General features: G+C 42.7%; 1 protein-coding gene across 2 annotated transcripts in view; it reads right to left on the bottom strand.

The window, feature by feature from the left end:
- The window catches only part of nrxn2b (neurexin 2b), a gene marked incomplete at its 3' end in the record, with an annotated part of 633819 nt that extends 610889 nt beyond the window's left edge, over positions 1–22930 (bottom strand). For both annotated transcript variants that reach the window (XM_084551818.1, XM_084551817.1), the window contains exon 1: positions 22134–22930. In XM_084551818.1, the coding sequence (XP_084407944.1) occupies positions 22134–22863 (730 nt within the window). In that variant the 5' untranslated portion in view covers positions 22864–22930. The remainder of the gene's footprint in view (positions 1–22133) is intronic.
- Positions 22931–23666: the final 736 nt, after the last annotated feature.

The following is a 23666-nucleotide window of genomic DNA, read 5'->3' as shown; positions in this document are numbered from 1 at the left end:
GCTGAAGACAGACGGAGGAAACACATCCATCTCTAGCTCATCAGCTTGTGTGGAATCTGAGTCTGGGTAGCGTTTTTGTTATTTGTTTTTTTTTTTGCATGCATGTGAATAAAGTATAAGCCCTCGTATGAATTTATAAAAACAAACGTCTCACACTGGTAAATATCCACTATAGTCACAGCTCAACATTAACACCCTAGTGGGAGAGGATAAAGGGATAATACCAGGTTGATCATTCATTACCAGCCATGTGGGTGTGGCTATTGTGTCTCGTAGCCGCGTACGCATTGTGACTAAATATTTATTCTTGAACATCTTTCCTTCTCTTCAAGACTGCTTCCCCCTCTCAAGACCCGTCTTTGTCAGCAGCAAGACAAATAAAAAAGCAGGGAATTAATCCTTGCTCCCATCTGCCATTACTTTACAAAATCGCCCACACAGTCATTCAGGGATTCTTGCGTCACGGTTTAAACTAAAAGCAACCCAGCGGTGCAGATGGCGAGTTTCTGTGTGTATGAAAAAGAAAAGAAAACAGCGCTGAATAGAAATAGATAGATGGGATTGGAGCTCCAGGGGGAAGCAGACTGCAGACAGTTCTGAGTTACAATGATCTCGGTGCTCTAACCACCTTCAGTGGCAATAAAAAGCCAAAGAAAAGAGGAAGAAATCCTTGGTCATACAGCACCAACAGAGACATACCAAAGGGCTGAGGTAATATAAATGTCGGAAGCATTACGCTGGATTACAGTATCAACTTCAATCAATCCGTCCCACTACATATTTGATGGAAGCTTTGCGTGGCGACGCCGGATCATGTAGCTAAAGGTCCAACAGGGAAGATAATCCAATCTGTAGTCTGCACGAGCTGGCGTCCCTCCACTGTTCTATGTTCAATGAAAAATAATGAGATTTATTGATATTCAATCGCACGCTGGATCAACCAGCGCGATTCCCGGTGCCTGCTTTCAGGTAAAGAAGTGAATTTCCAAGAGCAGGGTGAAATGAAATCGCACTAAAGCCCAGCTCTGCTTCTTCTTCATCACAACGAGGAGGTGTGTGGGGGGGGTGGGGGGGCATGTATTATCCTCTGGCAGGGGAAAAGGGAGAGGTGAACTGTTGGCGCGTAATAGACCTGATGTGGTAAAGTGCTGAAAAGGTCAGTGCATCTTCCAGAGTTAAACCAGGGAGAACAGCTCCAGTGACAATAAGGTAATAGCATTTTTAAGCTTGATCAGACATGTAGACAGCAGAACAATATTCTCTCTGAGACCGGGAGTTCTTTCATCCCCCTTCTCTCTTTACGCTCTCTTGTTCTTGGCTCCATATTCATGAGCTTTAACTGTGATGTCTCTCAATATTTCACAATTGGTACTCATGACTTTGTGTGACTTTGTTGTTCTGGTGGACCTAAATTAAACCGAGGCTACACAACAAGCATTGGTAGGGGGAAGGCATTATCTATATTGTAACTCTGAGCTGTAACGATAATTCAAAAAGAATAAAAAAAATAAATAAATAAAAGGCTTAGTGAAATACAGAGACAACAGCTGGCAGAGAAAACGGGGACTAGGAGCCGCGCTCATTGTATGAACTTGGCGCGAATCCCAAGCATAACAAGATTAACCCTGTTTTCGCGCGAACTATGTTTTCTGCGTTTACAGTGAAATTGTGTAATTCCTAACATCCGAGATGACCTCCAATCTGATTCGACGCTCCGGTCTAACCCGTCCCTTGGCAATGGGGCCCGCACACGAGAGAGCGATGAAGATAAATGCCGACCGTTATCATCGCCGGCGCGCAATCGCCCCTGGCGTTCCACCGCTCGCAATTAGCGTAGCATGTGTCCTTTACGGGCGTCGATAGTCAAAAAAAGGCCTTTAATGAGAAGACACTGAGTCAATATTTACCTTCCCTGCTCGGCTCGCGAGCGGTGACGCCAGAGGATGTGTGTCAATGTGTTTGTGTGTTTATGGAAATGTGTGATTAAGTTCTTTTGCCTGGGAAAGATGGCTGTGAATAAATGCGGCGCTATGTTGTGATGACTGCTCCAAAATGGAAAGACTGAATAATTACAATAATTTTTTTTCTCTGAATGTGAAAGCCAAGTCTGTTTTCTTGCATCACATTATCTGATGAAAATGAAAACTGTCATCAAGGTCCGTGTGTGGTACAGCATCAGTGAAGTCAGTGGGGGGAAAAAATGGATGCCGAGAGGAGAAAAGGTGAAACGCTATTGTACCTTTCTTTGTTGTCTCTTTTTTGTAAATATCTCCATACCATCTGTCAAGCTGCCCGTGACACAAAGAATCCCCGCTGAAGGCTTCACCTCTAACCGAGACCCTCCACTTACATATTGATTGCTATTTCTATGCATTCCTACAGACGCGCAATATACTGACATGCCTCTCAAGCTGTTCCATTTTCCTTGACAAATATCACCCGGGGCTATCCATCAGCTCATTCATAAGGCGATGGCAATTTTGTCACGACCACTCTCACATTGTTACATGACGCAGCATCTTTCCGTCTGCCAATTAGGTACTCTCTTTATAGCTCTGTAATAACTGCACCATCAATGTCATCCTTTCTAAGTATGTTTCCTATTCTTTAAGGTTCATTTAAGGTACAGCAGGTACAACTTATACGTAACCTACCCACATAGCCTACGTCGGTGCAAGCTATTTATATTATATTGTGTGCTCGTCAATCTGGCTCTCTCTGTAAAAACGCCACCCAAACCGCTAGTCAGTGTCTTTTTTGCCAGTCGGGTTAATTCTCATTCATACTTTGTGCTTCACTTTCAACAATGCCGACTGAAACTTTCACCGAAATTTCTCATCTGAAGATGAGTCATACAAATGTTTGTATCTCCGAAGCTCCTCAGTTAAAGGGGAACTACTCTTTTTTACAACCTGGACCTTATTTGTGGCATAAAATACGATCGTTTAATCACCCATATAACTTTGGTGTCATTTGGAGTCCTTCAGATGATATTTAGATCTGCGTATATCCATATAGTGGGAGTGAATGGGGCACCGAAACGCAGCCTATAAATAACGCATTATCTGTCGCAAAACTCGTTCATTTCACCAATATTTTGTTATGATACGCTAGTTTCTGATTCTGAGGTTGTGGACGACAACTTTGTTTATGATTACCATTTTGAGCCAGAGTATACGGATGAGGAGCGCGTTGAAAGGAGGATGCGGAGGCAGAGAGAGGAACAACTGGCCAAAGAACAACAAACCGCTGCACGTCAGTGAATAGATAACAGGTAACTCCAGACTCAACGGGGAATAGCACTAGCGTGTCATAACAAAATATTGTTGAGTTTCGCGGCAGATAATGCGTTATTTAGAGGCTGCGTTTCGGTGCCCCACTCACTCCCACTATATGGATATACGCGGATGTAAATATCTGACGAACGACTCCAAATGACACCAAAGTTATATGGGTGAGTAAACAATCGTATTTTATGCCAGAAATAAGGTCCAGCTTGTAAAAAACAGTAGTTCCCCTTTAACGTTTCCTCCATGTGTTCCATCCTTATTCATCCAAAACAATCAATTGGAAAAGTGCGGAGATGGAGAAGCAGCCAGAAATACTAAAGCGGAAACACTCTACTACCAAGCGGACCAATCACAGCTCTTGCGGTCCACCTATTACTCTTTACTCTGTGCCTGTTCACTTGGCTTCACTTCACGGCAACGTCTTTGTTACTTTGGTCGAGATTTGGGCAGTGGCCTGACCCCTGTCGACTGAGTATGTTGGCAGCAATGAGAGTCAGTGAGAGCGATTACTCCGATTGGCTGTTCATCTTAGCAAACCAGTGACCGAGAGGAGAAACGGAAGTCACAAAAGTAAGCAAACAACAAAAAAAGCATGATTCAGGAGTGGCCAAGTAGTGCTAGTTAGCTGTTAGCTGTTAGCAGCAGTCTTTACAGTGTGTTTAAGTTGCATTATATTCAGCCTTTTTTTTTTTGCAGGTTAACTTCTTTGATTTCAGCTTGGGGTCTTTGGGTCCTCTAAACTCAAGTCTGACAATCTTATAGCAATGACCAGTGAGCTATCAAAAACTATACAACACAGCATTTGACTGATAGAGAAATTAGGTCACTCACGAAGAACAGAAAGGTAACAGCGTCGCGATTTTGCGCATATTTCTTTTCCAGTTCTTTTGTCTCCATGCTCTCAATATTACCACAGTCCTTCAGCGAGACTAGTTACATAATCAAAATATGCTAAACTCAAAATGGAAGTAGTTGAAAATAAAATTAATGAGAGAAGTTTTATTCTCTGTGTTGTGAAGTCTCACTCAGCAGCGAGGCAGGAGAGCGTTGATGAGCAGCAAGCACAAACAGCTTGCAACTTGAGTGACGGCATTACAGCAGCAGGCACATCAGCAATCAGACCTCATTTCCGAGTAATTTGGTGTCGCCGGTGCTGCATTAACTCCATAGGTGGTCCCGTCTGTTTGGAAGGCGAAATTAATAAATAAATGTCACAGAACTAGCCCGGTTCAGAGGAGATCTGTGGAGTAATAACGAGCGCCGCCCTGTTCGTGCAGGAATCGGCGGCGACGGCACCTTAGTTCCCGCAGGCAGTTTCAAAAGGCCAATTTGTGACACACATGTCGTGATCAAGGCCTCTCCTTTTTACATGCTTGAGTGTAGTGTATTTTGCACCTGTATTCGCAGTCACACACTCAGCGGGGGCCGTGGGATATGAAGCGAGGCATCAGAACCTTCCGCACTTCATATATCAATATTGTCATATTACAGTAGCAGGGGTCTTTGGCTGGTTAAGGAGAGGGATTGCAGTGCTCTTCTGTAGCTCAGCTGGCAGGTGTTTGATTCAAGTGGGGGGGAGAAAAAAAAAAAGGGGGGGAGGAGGGACTGAGGAAGGTATTCCTGCACAGTGTTGACAGCAGTGCTTTGGTTCAAACACTTTTTTATGCTTTCACAACTTTTTCACCTGACGCTCGTTTCCCTTCACGCTCCTTCCTTACCTCCCCCTGCATCTCGTATCTCATTGAATGCACCAACTGGCTGCTCGGAAAAGGGCCAAAAGGGGGTCATCTGATGTATGCACGGATATATTATCAGCATCATATCATATATCTGGATGATTTCCTCTACATTTTTTTTTTAGAAACAGTTTCTCTCAGGTTTAAGGTGCCGTAGCCCCTAAAAACCAGAACTAGAGATGCACCGATACCAATACTAGCATCAGATATCATCCAATACTGCACTCATATGTAAAGCTGTACAGACGCCGTACAATCCTGGCAGTCTTCCGAACCTTCTCGAGTCATTTGGTTTCACCGACGATGACCCTCGAAGAGCACGGTCACAAAAACGGTCCAATTACAGGTGTGTTCAGTTGAAAAAGACCAATCACGTTGACAGATCGAGGCCAGAGTATTCCATGAAACCTGTAGCCATTCTGGTCGGTGGGAAACGTGTAGTCGTGGTTGCAGCTGCAAAGAGGGCAAGCAACACAGCACTAGAAAAAAGTAGTAATACTCAAACAGTAAAAAAAATAAAAAATAAACTGTAAATATTTTATGTGAGCCTTAACGTAATATTGTTGACACATAGCCAGCAATATCCACGGTGAAATTGCATATGGGGAAAGGAATGGATTGCCAGTAAGTGTGGTGTTCTTTCATGATTACAAAGCATTCTAATAAAACAGTGCAATAGTTAAACGTAATACTGCATGTCGGGCGCAGGAAGGAATAAAGTGACACTGTGCACAATGGGCAACCATACCTTAAAGCTACTACTAAGTTTTATTGCTTTAAACTTGTCACTATTTGTTCTTGCTCCTAGGACTGCAAGAACAAGAAAAAAGTTCTGGCCAGGTCATTTATACTTTACCAGAAACTCTAGGGAAGTCCTCCCACTGCAGCATACGTCAAACGTGCTAAGCATTGTTGAAGTTGTGCGAGATGGGCATAAACTGTATATAAAAGAATGAAGGGAGGCACTTTCTTATTATTTTTGACGGTACACCCACACACAGTATGCCGATCTCTACCCAGAAGAGAAGAGATTAGCAGTCACAGGGTGAATATTAGCATCTGGGAGTTCACAGAGTCGCCGTATTTCCGCTTTTTTGCATTAACCACGCCCACTTTTAAATTTTAGGCCAATTAAAGAACAATGGCCGGACACCACACAAGAAAAAAGTTCTGCTTGGTGTTGAAAACAAGCTGCGAGAACAAACTGACGCCATTGTTCTTCTCGCCTTAATTGTCAACCTAACATTGTGGCTTTGGATTCTCGTGACCTTTTTGGCTCACAACAACACTGATAGACGTGCAACTTGATTGACTTTTTACAACTGACCAAGGATTTCCCATTGTATTATTTCCTTATTTGCCTAGTTTAATCTATAAAGTAACTGCAGCTGGAGATGCGATTGACCCTGCATCCTAGCATGCATGGCTGTTTTTGGCAAGATGCACTGGAAACTTCACAAATTACTGCAATAACTGCATCATCACTAAAAAAAATGTTGTTGATTTTGTTTAGGTTATCTTCATTGTGATAGATTTGCTTGCTTGTTATTTTGCCCTCTGCCCACTCTCAATCCTTGTACTATCAATCGGGAAACGCATTGTAAATAAAGGCAGCTGCTGTGAAATCTCAGCAGTCTGTTTGTGTGGCTTTACAAACCTGGGGGCAGATACTGGGTTTTAAACCTTAACTTCCACTTGATTTCATTATTTACGATGTTATTGAGCGTAATATTTAATTTAGTACACAATAATTAGATTTTGAAATTATTTAAGAGCATAGTGAGTAGAGGGTCATGTATTAATGGATTGCTAAAGAGAAAAAATACCTCTGAAACTAACAGCACAATATGCTACATATCAGTGTTTCTCATAAAATATCATGAGACCCTGGCGTTAGCTTTTATCAGTCCATCTTTAAATTAGCGTGCAGTTCATATGCATGAATACTAAACATAATGATGTTGAGACGTGATATTTTATGGACAAATGTAATAAAGATTAAATAAAGTATCAGCGGATAAAAAGTATTTTAAGAAAACTGTTGAATTTCAAGCTAACTTTGCTAGCTAGCGCTTATAAAGCTTGGCTAGTTCACGTTACGTCGTTTAGTTCAGTCTTGACCAACTCTCTTTAAATAACTGTAAATCTCCATGGTCTAAAAAAACAAATGCATCACCACTAAAGAAAATGAATTATTTACCTATAATTTTAAAATAATAAAAAAAAAAGTCACTTATAGCTTGGCTGCAGGAGGAGCGAGATCTCAGTCAGGTCCCAAAAGGCAACAAGCGTGAGCAGATCCTGAAATAGAACGTATGACTCTGCAGCTGATAATACCTGATTTTCAGGTGACTGCTGCACGTGCGAAGCCATCCGTCTGTTAATTAACAGTTTACGCAAATAGGAGACCTTAAAGCTTGAAACAAAAACAGAAAGAAAGAAAGAAAATAAATCAAGACTAATCGCATGAAGCTTTGCAACGAGTCCTGAAAAATCCATGCATATGCAATTTAAAACAATTGATGCGAGCGCATTCGGATAACGATGCCGGACAGTTAACGCAGTAAAATAAGTTATTGATTTGCTTTGCCGTTGCATTACATAAGCTGCCAAATGCTCTCCTGAGGAAGTATGTATTAGTTTAAGTCTCATTGTAGATCATGTTTGCGTTATACGGTTAAAAAATATTGTCGCAAAGCTTTCACAAAGGTTACCTTCACAGGCAGTTCTCTTTCTTTGTTTTGTTTTGTGCCCGTTTCTCCTACAGCTCTGCGATAATGGGGATGGATAGCAAGTGACATGTGACGGCGACGTGCGAGCCAGACCTCCCGCTCAATTTTCTACTTGTGGAGTGACAGCAGGGGTAGAGAGCAAGCTTTAATTGCATTTGACGGCCGACCGCATTGGCAGGGACCTTCATACCAGAAAAGACTCACCTGAGAAAAAAAAAAAAGGGGTGAAGGAGAGGAAGGGCAGGAAGCATCAGACTTGACACCCAGCCGCCCGCGCAAACTTACATCCTACGCTTACCACCCCACGGCAACATGCAAGTCAAAACAAATATGTTTTGAGAGTCTTAACGCTCACCGGATCCTTTGAGTCAGGCAATTTAACCTCACTCTTTAATCCAGTAATGCTTGCTTTTTTGCCTCTGCAAGGAAAAGCAATCTGCATAAAAGTATTCACTCACATTCAAAAAAAAACTTGGAGGAATTAGGGGATTAGGGATTTAAGGAAGTCACTCATCTGGAGCAATTGTTACCGGATTCTTTTTTTAGTTCACCAAAGACCAATTTAACACTGGATCAGAATCAGCTATTGGAGTGTGGATGAATATATACGGTGAGGACGCTTAAACGGTAACCGAGGCCGAGATACGTAACACCTCTCAAAGTAGAAGGGATTGAGGAACATTAGAAACCCGTGTCTAAATAGTGAAATTTGGCCCCGCTGTCTGTTCGAGGAAGCTGGAAATCTATCAGCCGCAGAACGGAGGCCCCGGAGCATGTGTCCTTTGAACTTAGGATTGCTCAGCCAGCAAAATGGTTCAACGCAGCTGAAAATAAAAAAAAGAAGAGAGAGAGAGAGAAGGGGTGGGTGGTAGAAAATGGGCCAAAAAAGTTAGACTAGATGGTTTTATTGTATTCTTCTAGGCACCAGCTAAATATGTTCTACTGCAAAGCACTACACTTGGTTAGATCCATGATGACATTACACCAGCACTAACAACAACTCATTTAGCATTGAAATAGGTTGCTGGTGTTTGGTTTCTTTCCTAACCTACACCGACAGAAGTCTGCAAGATGTGCATCAGGAAGCGGCTGATCAACCGGCTGCTAGCCTGCAGATGATTGCCGACAATATAAGGAGCCAAGATGGCGCCGCTGCAACGTCCTTTCCCAAACCACGTGCTCTCAAATCCTTTCCACATATAGCTACCAATGTGAGGAGGAGGGCATATTTTTTCTATTGGGCTGCCGTTCTGTCGACCTTGCATTCTCCTGTTTGTGTTAGCGAGGGCGGTGAGATGCTGTTATGTCGTTTGTTGATTTTGTTTAGGTTATCTTCATTGTGATAGATTTGCTTGCTTGTTATTTTGCCCTCTGCCCACTCTGAATCCTTGCACTATCAATCGGGGAACGCATTGTAAATAAAGGCAGCTGCTGTGAAATCTCGGCAGTCTGTTTGTGTGGCTTTACAAACCTGGGGGCAGATACTGGGTTTTAAACCTTAACTTCCACTTGATTTCATTATTTACGATGTTATTGAGCGTAATATTTAATTTAGTACACAATAATTAGTTTTTGAAATTATTTAAGAGCATAGTGAGTAGAGAGTCATGTATTCCTTGGATTGCTAAAGAGAAAAAATACCTCTGAAACTAACAGCACAATTTACTACATATCAGTGTTTCTCATAAAATATCATGAGACCCTGGCGTTAGCTTTTATCAGTCCGTCTTTAAATTAGCGTAATGAAGCAGATTTAGCGACAGATAACAGCAGCCTGTGCAGTTCATATGCATGAATACTAAACTTAATGATGTTGAGACGTGGTGTTCTATGGACAAATGTAATCAACATTAAAGTATCAGCGAATAAAACGTATTATAAGAAAACTGTTGAATTTCAAGCTAACTTTGCTATCTAGCGCTTATAAAGCTTAGCTAGTTCACATTACGTCGTTTAATTCGGTCTTGACCAACTCTCTTTGAATAATTGTAATTCTCCATGGTCTAAAAAACCAAGAGCGCAAATATCGGGTTTAAAAAAATCGCAGTAACGTAAAATTTTATCGGTCAACAACACAAATATGCTACGTAACATGCTACGTGAGTGCTGTTTTCTCCGTCAGGTTAAATTACAGAGCAGGTGTAATGTTGTTGAGACGTGGTGTTCTATGGACAAATGTAATCAAGATTAAATAAAGTATCAGCGAATAAAACGTATTTTAAGAAAACTAATTTTCTAGCTAACTTTGCTAGCTAGCGCTTATAAAGCTTAGCTAGTTCACGTTACGTCGTTTAGTTCGGTCTTGACCAACTCTCTTTGAATAATTGTAAATCTCCATGGTCTAAAAAACCAAGAGCACGAACATCGGGCTTAAAAAAGTCGTGGTATCGTAAAATTTTATCAGTCAACAACACAAATATGCTACGTAACATGCTACGTAACATGCTACGTGAGTGCTGTTTTCTCCATCAGGTTAAATTACAGAGCAGGTGTAATGTTGTTGAGACGCGGTGTTCTATGGACAAATGTAATCAAGATTAAATAAAGTATCAGCGAATAAAACGTATTTTAAGAAAACTGTTGAATTTCAAGCTAACTTTGCTAGCTAGCGCTTATAAAGCTTAGCTAGTTCATGTTACGTCGTTTAGTTCGGTCTTGACCAACTCTCTTTAAATAAGTGTAATTCTCCATGGTCTAAAAAACCAAGAGCGCAAACATCGGATTTAAAAAAGTTGCCGTAACGTAAAATTTTATCAGTTAACAACACAAATTTTTTTGTTGCAATGCTACGTGAGTGGCGTTTTCTCCGTCAGGTTAAATTACAGAGCAGGTGAGCGACCCGTCTTTGTCGAGGGGAAGATGCTTTCAGTAACAATAGGAAAAACAACATAAGCACAGCGTTGTTTGAAACGTGCAAAAATATTTTGCGATTCGTTTTGAGTAAATTAGACCCTGGCGGGCCGCCATAGTATTAGCATTGCATGGGAAACACTGCATACACAACAAAATAAGTATGCTGCAGTCTTCCCACCTGAAACTGAGGAAACTGCTCACTGGTTAACTAGCGAAACAGAGGGAAAAAGAGAAGTATAATGGTGGACAGCTTCACTGGACATCCGCAGTGTAGTTACTTAGCGATAGGGTAATCTATGGAATCTCTTCAGGCGGCCCTACAGTCTACAAACCCCTCATTAGCTCTATACTTATTTATGTATACAGGACAAGATAATTGGGAGTTCAGTTATCAGTGGCACCCCTTCGCAACCGTACACTCCGCCAGCTCACCCCTCCCTCCTCTTCCTCCTCCTCCCCCTCCCCCCCTCCTCCTCTTCCCGCTGAGGTTGCCAGTGGGGAGATGCAATTATCACCATGATGTATGACTCCTCGGTATCCTTTGGCACAGCCCTGTTCTGTCACTGCCACTGTCCGACTGTAATATCGCCACTAAATTTCAGTGCCCCCACCACACCGAACTCTCATCTATGAGACATTAACGTTAGGGTCATTTAGACCATTCCTGCACTTTGCATTTTTAAATCGTCATGCTGGAAAATCTGCTTCTTTATTAAAAACTGTTATACTGTTTTACAACCAAAACAGACGGGAATATTTTTCTGTCAGAAGAAATTCAGCTTGACACGTCCGGGATTACAAAATGAAACGGCTAAGGGTCAATCACGGCGTTGCGGTAGAAAATGCCGAGGCGTCGGAGCTTTCCCGTTCGAGCTCACCTTTCTGCCAGAATGGAATTTAAGGTTTAAAAATGAATCCAGAGCTGCGATACGTACAGAATGTCAAGTTCACAGGTGTTGTGGCGTTAAGAGGCGGGCGAGCCCTTATCGTTCATGAATTACAACAGCTGATAAACAAGATTACTCTGGCTTGTCAGGGGAAAACGGCATCTGTTCACGACGTACACTGCTAAAACATCTCCACCGGCTATATAAGGTCGGTGAGTATATGAATGCCTCCCTCCCTGCCTCCCTCCCTCCTAAAGACTTGCCTGAAGTCACAGCTTCTTGCTTTAAGGAGGCGGGGGGAGGGTGCAGTCCCAATATGCAGGGCCCGGGCCAGTTAACCGCAGGACTCCTGCTTTAATCCAAAATATATAATAAAAAGTGATGATGAAAGTGATTTGGAGGTTGGTGAGAGGTAATGAGCTAAGCAGCTGTTTTTCAACACGTCTTTATTCGGAGCTGCCAAGTGGAGAAAAAAAAAAGGCTACCGCGTCAAACCAGTTTTTCCTCATAAATGGTGATAAACTGTGTATAACGCTGCCAAAAAAACGGACATCCAATTTTCTGAGACACTCCCGGATAACATTTTTTGTCTAAAAAAAAAAGAGAGAGATGTAAAGCTTATGCAAATTAACCAATTAGATCATGGAAGCCGTAAACAATAGGTGACTGTCTATCATCTCCTAAAAGCAACACAACGCTCGCGCACATAATCCAATAAACACAACACACCTCTCATTTATAAAGAGAACTCACTTACATGTCTGATATTACTGCTGTAGGTAAATCCTTAACCATATTTTCTTAACTCCTGACTATTACATACGCCTTTACATAGGCGGCCCGATGAAAGACACGCATTAGCAGCTTTGTCAGAGTCATCACAAGATGTGTTCAGGCACAATATGTAGGTCACCTGTGTTTCAGGAGTGCTCAAAGCTCGATCCTTATAGTTGTACACGTCAACCAGAATGACTTATGTCATATACACCGATCAGGCATAACACTGTGACCACCTTCCTAATATTGTGTAGGTCTCCCTTGTGCCTCCCAAACAGTTGGGACTCATCAGAGAATGAACATGGGCCTTCTGAGGGAACAAGATGTTGTTAGTGGGGGTCTCTGGGTCCTATGGGTTGAGGGAAGGGGCCTCAGATACTTGATCAGTTTGGGATCTGGTGAATTTGGAGGCCAGGTCAACACCTTGTGCTGTTCTTCATGTTTTTGTTGAGTAGTTCCTAAGCCATTTTTGTTTGTGTACCTGCTGGGGATGGCTGCTACCATCAAGGAGTGTCATTGCTATGGGGTGGGGGTGCCTGGTCTGGTCTAGGTGGGTGATACACATCTAAGTGACATCCACATGAATGAATGCCAGGTCCAAAAGTTTCCCAGCAGAACAATGAATTGTCACAAGATGGTCAAAGTTACTTACCTCACCTGTGATAATGTTATTCCTGATTGGTGTACCTTGGTGATGTTCAAAATTGCAACCAACTGAATACCTGACCTTCCCCAGTCCTGCCAGTGAACCTTCTGTGGCACCACTTGATCTAAAACCATGCCCAGACCATCTCTAGACCAGTGTTTGGCTTGTCCTCTACTTGCTTCAGTAGAAATATAACAACGTAACACAGTGGGCTCCGTGGAAGAAAACCTGCTCCCTACCCAGATATGAAGGGTTCATTTAAAGCTAAGAAAAACAGTTACAATATCATACAAACTGATGAAAGCATATGTTCCATTTTTGCTGAAAGTTCTCGCCGAATTCTACACACTGGTTCTCTAAAAGGTGCTTCAGGTGTGTGCTCACTAGGCTGCACAACCTCAAAAAAACATGTCAATATGTCTACAACACCATGGAAATTCCCTACCTGCCTTAACTGATACAGTGAATTTAAGAGAGATCAATAAATTCAGTATTTGTACACTGATTATAGGAGTGAAGTCCAGTCTGAAAGGAAGTTACGGCATGCTGAATTGCTTGTTTTTCAAAGAATGAGCGGGCTACGATGCACGTCTAAACAGTCTGTTGGCTTTAAAGTAACGTGTCTCGTGGCAACCTGAGAGGCTGTTCACAGTTTGCCGAGTCAATGAACGTATTAATATCACAGCAGTCGTTTTTTACGAAGTCATTTAACCTCTAATTACCCTGACGTGAGGGCTCACAGCTGACCTACCCTCCACTGCAGTTTGGAGGTCGACACCAGCACAAAGCCGGGGTCAGCGCCAGTTATGAAAACAATGGCCTACAGTGACACGCAGCGGTTTAATTACCACCCCTAATGGTAAAATGCCCGCTTATAACTATTACAAAATGCAAGCTAATAGGATGATTACGACAGGGAGAATGCACCTGCATAGATACTGAAAACACATAAATGTTTCAAGCAGTGTGCAAGCTGAGAACTCAAAGCAGTTTTGATGTAAAATGTGACCACATGGTGTTCATCTTCCATCATTTATCCTGTCTAACCAACCTCCAACTGAACAATATTAGCGTAAACGGGCAAAAATATTAAAACCCGTTAGAGCCAGACATGGATGAAGGTTGCTAGGAGGAACGGAGCGAGATCACTTTTGTTCAAACCAGTGCAAGAGGAGGTATGGACTCAACAAAGCAAAAAGCTGTCCTTAAGGGACACAACCTCCTTAGGTTACAAAACCTCTGCTGTCATTTTCAATTTTCACTTTAGACTGAGTTTCATCATTAGAAAGTGTTTTTTTTTTTTTTTTGTACTGAATTAAGCTTTTTACCTACTTCACAAGAAGCAAGAAATTTGTTCTTGCTCAAAGGGTTGCAAGAGCAAGAAAAAAGTTTGTTTTGGCCAGGTAATTCATACAAGATGTCCTCATAGGGCCCGCCCACTGCAGCATATGTCACATGCGCTAAGCATTGTTGCTAGGAGGAGCTTAGCAAGATCACTATTGTTCAAATCAGTGCAAGAGGAGTTGTGGACTCCACAAAGCAAAAAGCCGTCCTTAAGGGACACAACCTCCTTAGGTTACAAAACCTCCGCTGTCATTTTCAATTTGGATTTTTTAATTCACTTTGGACTGAGATTCATCATTACAAGGTGTTTTTTTCGACTGAATTAAGCTTTTTACCTACTTCACAAGACGCAAGAAATTTGTTCTTGCCCATAGGGCCGCAAGAACAAGAAAAAAGTTTGTTTTGGCTAGGTAATTTATACAAGAAGTCCTCATAGAGTCCTCCCACTGCAGCATACGTCACATTCGCTAAGCATTGTGGGACAAGCGGGAGACAGAGGGTGAGATTCACGTTTCTTATTATTTATGGATGTCGGTTGTCATTTTCACGCTGTTCATTTAGCTCGCACCCATGCACAGTATGCCTATCTCTACCCAGGAGAGATTAGCGGTTACGGGGCGAAGATTAGCATCAGGGAGCGGCTGCTAGCATTTCCGATTTTCCGTATTAACCACGCCCATTTCCAATTTCTGACCAATCACAGAACAGTAACCGGACACCACACAAGAAAAAAGTTCTGCCCAGCTGGTGTGTCGAGAACAAGCTGCAAGAACTTCTCACGGCGTACGTAACAGTAATCAGACCTTCGTGGCTAACAGCTTCTATTTTAATCATCCGTCCTCGCTGCACTACAGCGCGGATGCTGAACGGGGATCTTTCATGTAACACAGTGCGGTTAAAGCTCGGGCTCTCCGCTCGCTTCAGGCGGATTTTTAAAACAACTTCTGGTGTCAATCTCTGTTGGTATGCTCTAATGTGCACATCAAAGCCCCGACTCTTCCGAAGCATTATATTCATGAGCGCGCAGCAGCTATCAGTGCGGAGGACGGTAGGGAAAACCAGTATGTTTCTGATCAGCGAATCTCTCTGTGTCTCGTCTGTCCAGCGGTTAATAATGTTAACACTGCACTCAAAGGGAGTTCTAATGCTTTGTTTGCCATCATCCAGGTTTTATGTCGCTTTTTAAAATCCAATCGTCTCTGTTGCGCAGCCTAGCCGACCTAGGATACGCATGTCTAGCAAATAATATCAAAGTTTGCTGTTTTAATAAAGCAGATCAATACATCATGGTTATTAAAGTGTTTTTTTTTTTTTATGTTTTGCTTGGTTTATGGGATGAGTTTGGTGTATAATTAGTTATGAGAGGCTGGAAAATGTTCAATACTTGAATTTTACGCCGAGCCAATTTTGTCTATCGACCTTTAATCTTCTGACTGGTGATATATCGCACCGGTTTTCGAAAAGGTGCGGCATTACAACCGTTAAATTCAGTTGTTTAACACTGTGTCAAAGCTTTAAGCCAGAGCAGCAACTGAACAACTGTAATGTGTGCGAGCATTACACACATTACATTAACACGTATTTTCTCCCTTCAAGGACCTTTATTTGGCTCTCTTTGAAGAAGCGCTATCTTTCCATGTCCTGCAGTTTTGTGTAATTATGTGGGGTCCATGAAGCGCGTCGGTTTTATTTATTTACTTTTTCTGCCCATTAGCTGCTGTTTTGGTGATTCACATCCCAGTGCTTCTTCTCCGCCTACATGTGAACAGGCTGTTTTGGTCTGTTTCTGCATAAACAGTCCCTCTATTATTTAATTTGCTGCACTGAGTGGCAGCCGCTGCATGTTCAGGTTGGAGCTGATCAGTTTCAGACAACAAAATATTAATTTATTGTTATTATATACTCAAATTCAACACAACTACTACTACTTTTGACTCCTAATATCTGCTCCCTTCTCCCTGAACCTTTATGGTTTGATATTTCCTTTGTTACATTTCCCTTAATGTGTGTCCTTTTGCCTCATTTGCTGAATTCCTGGAGATGTTTTGGTCTTGTTTTTCTTCCAATTTTAGGTAAGTACTCTCTCTCTCTCGCTCCTACTTTTATTTGCACAGTATCCAGTAACCATGCAGATGCTTTAGACCAGGGGTGTCAAACTCATTGTTGTAAAGGGGCCACATAAACCCAGTTTGATGTCAACAACTCCAAATGTTTCCCTTTGTTTTAGTGCAAAGATGTTCATTATGAAAATGTTTACATTTAGTGAACAATTGGATATTTCTTAAGAAAAAGAAATGCAATTTCTGTTTAGTTCTAGGTCTCAGTGTTGTGTTATGTCCACAACTCTTACTAAACCTGTGTGAACCCTTGGAATAGCAATTACTCACTTACTTATTGGAAAAATTGCAGTTAATGTCTTCAGTGTAATTTTTGCAATTCGCATTTTCATCCCGCGGGCCAGATTCGACTCTCTGGCGGGCAGGTTTTGGCCCCCGGGCCGTATGTTTGACACATATGCTTTAGACTTTTTGTGTTTCCCATAAAATTTCATGAGATCCTGCCATTTATTTATTTATTTATTTTGTTTTGCATCAGTCCATCTTTAAATTACCGCAATAACGCGGATATTGGATTTAGCAACAAATAGCAGCAGCCTGTGCAGTTCATACAGCAATACTACTATATACTAAAACATAATGCTGTTGAGATGTGGCATTCTATGGACAGCTGTATGAAGGATTAAATAAAGTATCAGCCAATAAAACAACATCATAGAAAACAGTTGACTTTCAATCTAACTCTGCTAGCTAGCGCTTATAATGTTAAGCTAGCAGCCTGTGCAGTTCATATACACGAATACTAAACATAATGATGTTGAGACGTGGTATTCTATGGACAAATGTAATTAAAGATTAAATAAAATATCAGCGATTAAAACGTATTTTAATAAAACAGTTGACTTTCAATCTAACTCTGCTAGCTAGCGCTAATAAAGTTAAGCTAGTTCACGTTACGTTTCAAGTCATTTCCTTCGGGTTTTGACCAACTCTTTATAAACAACTGTAAATCTCCATGTTTTAAAAAAATCAAGAGCACGAACATCGGTTTTAAAAAGTGGCGCTAATGTAAAATTTTAATAGTGAACAACACAAACAGCTTCATGTGCTATGTGAGTTGTAAAACGATGCATGACCATCTAAGAGTGGGGTGTCAAAGTCATTTTAGTTCAGGGACCACATACAGCCCAATTTGATCTCAGCGGGGGCCAGACCAGTAACACAATAGCTTATTTACCTATAACTAATGACAACTTCAAATGTTTCCATTTGCTTTAGTGCAAAGAAGTACATTATGAAAGTGTTTACATTTAATAAACTGAACTATTACAAAGCATTTCAGACATTTGTTAAGAAAAGGAAGTGTAGTTTCTGTATAGTTCTAGGTCTCAGTGTTGTGTTATGTCCACAAAATTTTAATTAATCTGTGTGAAACGTAGGAATACCAGTTACTTTTATTGGAAAAATTGCAGTCAGTGTCTTCAATGTAATTTTTGCACTTTGCAAATTCACCCCGCGGGCCAGATTAAACCCTCCGGCGAGCCGCTTTTGGCCCGCGGGCCGCATGTTTGACACCTGTGATCTAAGAGAAACAGTGGCATGACACCAGGAACAAGAGATGAATATTTCAAATCTGGGAAGAAAATGACTGAAATCTGACAACTGACAACTCTGAAGACGTGAAGTTTGGCATGTGTCGAGAAATATAATACAGAATATGAAAGCCATGTAGACTCCAGTAGTGCACAACTGTCACTTTAATTCCACTGTATATTGTTGCATTTTCTATTTTCTATTTTCTATGTTTATATTACTTGCTTGCCTATTTTTTTATACTTAGTTAGCTAATTTTATTCTATTTTTATACTTTTACCTTTACTGTTTCTGCTTTGGCTTGCACCGGGAAGCAGGGTAACTAATTCCGTTCCAAAAACTACTTGAATCCTTGAATCCTTGAATGTAGATGTGTGGATAAATGGTGAGAGGACTTGGAGAAGATTTATATAAACACTCAAACACATTCAATAAAAACAGGTTTAACTGACTCCAATATAAATGGGCTGTGTAGATCCAAATATAACATTTTATTTAATTGGACTGCCCAATTTCTGAAGCTTTCTGTGTTGAACCTAAGTTGTCAGTACATTCAATCTCACCAAAAGCACTGAAGCATTTATTAGCAGAAACCCATACTGCAGCCAAGCTTCGTAAAGAAGTTTAAAGACCAAGAGTACACCAGGGGCATTTAATTTAATTAGTATTCAAATATTTTTTTTTAAGAAAATATCAACATATCATCCTCCCTACCTATCTAGTGTGCACTCAAGTGGAAGAAGACTTCTAATAAGCTTTGAAACTTGAGCACATACAGTCAAACTAATCTATATTTGTAAATACCGTAGGTCGTACATAGGGGGAAAACTATTTTTTGTCAGTTTTTAGTCTTGAAAATGTCCTAAGAGACACATATTAATGTCCCAAATAAAAGCTTAAAAAATAAAATTGCTGCGGCATCCTTGCATCGCTAATTTTAAATTGTTTTTCAGACGTCCAGGAATTGAATATTTTTCCCACTGATTGTAAATCTCTCAGAAGAAGAGCATCGGCTAAATGCCTGAGTGATCAACGAGCACATCATGAATCATCTGGAACTAGACAGATAAATATATTGCAAGTGCCACATCTCATCATTAAAAATGTTCCCATCAAATGATGCCTTCTTCCTCTCTGAAGAGAGAAGGCAGCGGCGGCGGCGGAGGCAGCGGCAGCAGCTCTTTAAAAATAAGCTCTTGCTTTGACACGGCCCCTTCACCAGAGAGCTAACACAGCGAGACATGAATTTGTTAGTGCAGACATCTAAAGGGTCTTAAAACCAACTGAAAGAGAGAGCGAAAGACCTTTGCATTCCCACCCACGTGTTAGATAAAAGGAATAAATACACCGCGGCACTGGCAGTCAGCCATAATGACCCAATTTAGAGTCCTCAAACCAAAGAACATCTCAGGAAATAAATTAACACTGAGCAAATCTTGCCCTCCTTATTCCTCTTCCGCTTCTGACTGTTGCCGCCGCCGCCGCCTTGTTGTGCCCCCCTCTCTCTCTCTCTCTCTCTCTCCTCCTCCTCCTCACCTCCATCTCCATTCTCCCCCCTCTATCTTACTCTCTCCATTTCAAAAGGACAAACGCTTCCTGCAGTCACTGTAGCACTGCATTGGTATTCTGCTCTCAATTTAGCCGAGAGCCAGGCGGCGGTATCTGCTTCCAGCAACCGCACGAGCAGCAATCTGACACAGAGATGGAAAAGGCCGAAGGAAACACAAAGAGAGAGCGAGAGAGAGAGAGAGAGAGAGAGAGAGAGGAAGAAGGAAAGACGGACCTGCACGGCTGTCCGGCAGTAACATCATTTGCGGCGCTATAGGGTCTCTAAACAGCTATAACTCATCCACCAAGAAGAGAGGGACTCTGCTTTTGATTGGCTCGGAGGGAAAGAAAGAAAGAAACAACACAGCCTCACAAGGTGTTTGAGACCGTTCGAAACCTCCCTACATCAAAATAACTCCAAGGCTTTGATCTAAAACAAGTCGCGCACGCTGGTTTTATTCTTATTACCGCAGCTCTATCAAAAGCACTAACAAACAAATTGAACCGAATATTTTGTTTGGGTTGATTACTTTTCTTCGCCGCAGCCGACGCTTATCTGCGGCGCGCCACAAAGATGCCACACTTCAAACAATCGGGCGCGTAACTGCTGGCAAAATAGTTATCTACCTTTTTGAACGTCGTGTAATTACAAGTCATTTCATCACGCGGGACAAGGTAGGAGCTACGGAGCCCCGATTGATTATTCTGAAAGCAGAGATGCAATATTTATAGGGCACGGGCGATAATGTGGGATGAAGAGCTTTTCTCCCGCTTTCCTCCCCATTACAAATGATGAAGACAGAGACAGAGGGAGAGAGAGAGCGATTTCTGATGGCTGCACGGGGAACGAGACAATTCGCGAGCAAAGTGTGGAGATGCGGACAGGATGAAAGAAAGAGAGGAGGGAGATAAGTGCGGGGTGGGGAGGAGCGGCGGTAGTACGAAGTGCTGACAGCGGGTAAAGGTGAAAGAGAGATAAGTGGAGTGAGGGAGTGAACTCGGGAGAAACGGAGACGGGAGGGAGGGATAGCCTTGAGAAGAGGAGGTGGGAGGAGAGCGAAAGGAGTGCTGCGGGACGAAGGGAAACGGAGATGGATGAACGTGAAGGAAAGGAGGAAAAAGCATAGATATGGAAATGGGATGTGTCAGTGAAGGAGGGAGCCAGAGGTTTTTAAAAGAGAACAGAGTTTGACATGAGCTGACAGCACGGGGAGCACAACCCAAGAGCAAATGAAGGCGAGAGCGGCGGAGACAATAGGCATGGAAAGAAGGAAACCGAGGGAGAGGAAGCAGACGTACAATGTATAGCCGTGCATTTGAAATATTCAGCAGCTTTGATGTTAAATATTGCTTTAAAAATAAAAAATAAAAACAGCAGCCACATTCAAAGCAGCACCTGTGCCGTGTCTCTTGTATGAGTCACATAATCCCCAAGAAAGTATTCTTCAACAATTTAATCCTTCGAGCAAAGAAACTTCTTCAGAATATCTTTAATTATAGCGTGCTAAAATAAGTAGTCTTTACAGAAAACCCCCTCGCCTTCCCTCAACTCTGACCTCTGGGTCAGCAGAGAAATGAGTCTCAGTTCTGCACACTTGCAGCGATATATGAGCATAAACCTTAAAAGGGCTCAAACAATGCAAATGCTACGGATGAGTATTAGGGATGCACCGAATATTCGGCCGCCGAAAACTTTCGGCCGAAAATGGCCCAAAAGTGCATTTTGGCCGTGTTGTTTTGGCGATAAAAGTCTTTCGGCCATTTTGTTTTGCCGATAATAGTCTTTCGGCCGTGTTGTTTTGGCGATAAAAGTCTTTCGGCCGAAAGTCAACAAAAGTCTTTCGGCCGAAAGTCAACAAAAGTCTTTCGGCCGTGTTGTTTTGGCGATAAAAGTCTTTTGGCTGTATTGTTTCGGCAATAAAAGTCTTTCGGCCAAAAGTCAACAAAAGTCTTTCGGCCGTGTTGTTTCGGGGAAATGCCCGCCGTTTTGGCCGTGTTGTTTCGTCCGTGTTGTTTTGGCCGTGTTGTTTCGGCGATAAAAGTCTTTCGGCCGAAAGTCAACAAAAGTCTTTCGGCCAAAAGACTTTTATCGCCGAAACAACACGGCTGAAACAGGATGTTGTGATGACGCAAGCAACAACCGCAGCCAGCACGGGCATGTCTGCCGCGTGGACGTATTTCAATATATAAAGTATTATATAAATATTATATAAAGACCCACTGATAGCAATTTGCTAAACGTGTGATGCTGAAATTTCAAGAGGCGTGCATCTTCAAAGAATTTCTCCATGTTGGGTTTAATTTATCACCTGAAATTCAAACATCCAAGCAAGGAAGCTTCCCAGTGATGGTGCCGGTGACCATTACGTCGATTGCGATCGAGGGGTAGATCGCGAAGGCAGCGCGGGTAGATCGCGTGCCATTGGGGGAAAAAAAAAAATTAAACCCTTGATTTTAGTGAGGTTAGTACATAGTCATAGCCATAAATGCAATGGCACTAATAACTGTCATAATAATTTCTTTCGGTGTTTCGGTTTCGGTTTTTCGGCCTTGGTCTCTTCGTCTGCGGTTTTCGGTTTCAGCCAAGAATTTTCATTTCGGTGCATCCCTAATGAGTATTCCCAACAATGTCACAGGAACAAAGCAACACAATCAAGGTAAAGCAGGTACAGCGTGATGGTTCCTTACCTTCCTTGCAGTACTTCCCCTTGAAGCGGGTATGGGTGCAGTCACAGTGAACTTCTCCGTACTGAATAGAGCAAAACCCTCCATTGAAGCACGGGTTCTGTTTGGTGCAGAGGTACTCCAGGTCGCTCTGAATGCCCTGGCTGTTTAGCAGAGTGGGAGGCATCTCCCCCACCTTCAGGTTGGAGATCAAGCCCAGGAACGGCGGCTCGTACTTCACGGTGCTGGACGTCAGCGCGGAGAGGCGCACGTCGGGCGGGATGCCGCCGACGAACAGGTCGCTGACCACCGCCATTTCCTTCCTCTTCGACTTCACCTCGGCCACCTTCGTCTCCCCGTCCACCATCAGCAGGGTGTCGCGGAAGTTGCGGGTGAGCAGGACCATGTGCCAGCGGTCGTCGTTCACCCGCGTCTCCATGTGCAAGGTGGCGGGCTCGGCGCAGTGGATGGCGAAGCGCAGCTGGAGGCGCCCGCCGGCTATCAGCAGCTCCAGGAAGTCGCAGTTGCCGCCGTCGTCCAGGTAGAGAACCAAGGCTTTGCTGATGTTGGTCTTGAGGCTGAAGCTCAGCTCACCCACTGATCCGGCTTCCCAGCGGCCGTAGCGCGCCCACTGGCCCGGTGCGCCGCCGAACTCCAGCATCTTCACCGTAGTGAGCAGGCTGAGGAGGGCCAGGGGCCACAGGGGCCAACACAGGAATCTTAACCCCCTCGTCATGCTCAAAGTTCGGAATTTTTCCCTTCTCAACTTGATTCCTTATAGGTCTAATGAAGCACAGACCTAGCTCCACTTGTGAGTAGCAAATTATAAATGTAAACAAGTATAATTGTATACCAGTGGTCTGGGATTTAAAGCTCGATGGGTTTGTAATCCTCACAGGAGCCCTAGTCCCAATTTTCCTGACCAATAAGCAGTTTTTCCTCTTCTCTCTGAAGCTCTAATTCTTGTTCTTATCCTGACTCTCTCCTCCGTCTCTCCATCAGTTAGCGCCTCTGGGACCGAGGAACAGCAGAGGAGTAAGAAGAGGAGGGGGGATATGATAATTTCAACACAGCCGTTTCTTCAAAAGCCTCTCGGTCTATCCCGGCCCGAAAATAGAACGTTCGTCTCCAGAATCCAGATCTCCGAGCAATTTCCAGGAAATTTGAGCCGCCGCCAAAAGCTTTGGGGGGGAGATTGTGATCTTTCTTTTAAGAGGAGTGCAAGCAGAAGAAGAGCGGGAGGCGAGCCGTTGAGCAGGCGGGTATCAGAGCTTGCTGGTGTCTGCCGGAGCATGCAGCGCGCTCATCGTTTCAGCACAAACCCATTCTTCTCCCGGGTACTTGTGGAATACAAAGATTTACGCAGGTATGGGCTCCATGATTATGGAGGCAGGAAGCGATCTGGAAGAAACAAAGACAACAAGGAAACTTTAAATTGCGGGAAAGTGTTTTCAAGTGCAACTATATAGAGCATTTCCTACAGTTTTAGGCAAAATGTTCTATAAATAAGTGTTTTGCATGTACATCCCAGAAGGGCCA

This window comes from Chelon labrosus (genome assembly GCF_963514085.1).
Source record: "Chelon labrosus genome assembly, chromosome: 1".
In the NCBI taxonomy this organism is placed as follows: Eukaryota; Metazoa; Chordata; class Actinopteri; order Mugiliformes; family Mugilidae; genus Chelon; species Chelon labrosus.
This window is presented reverse-complemented; position numbering and strand designations above follow the sequence as displayed.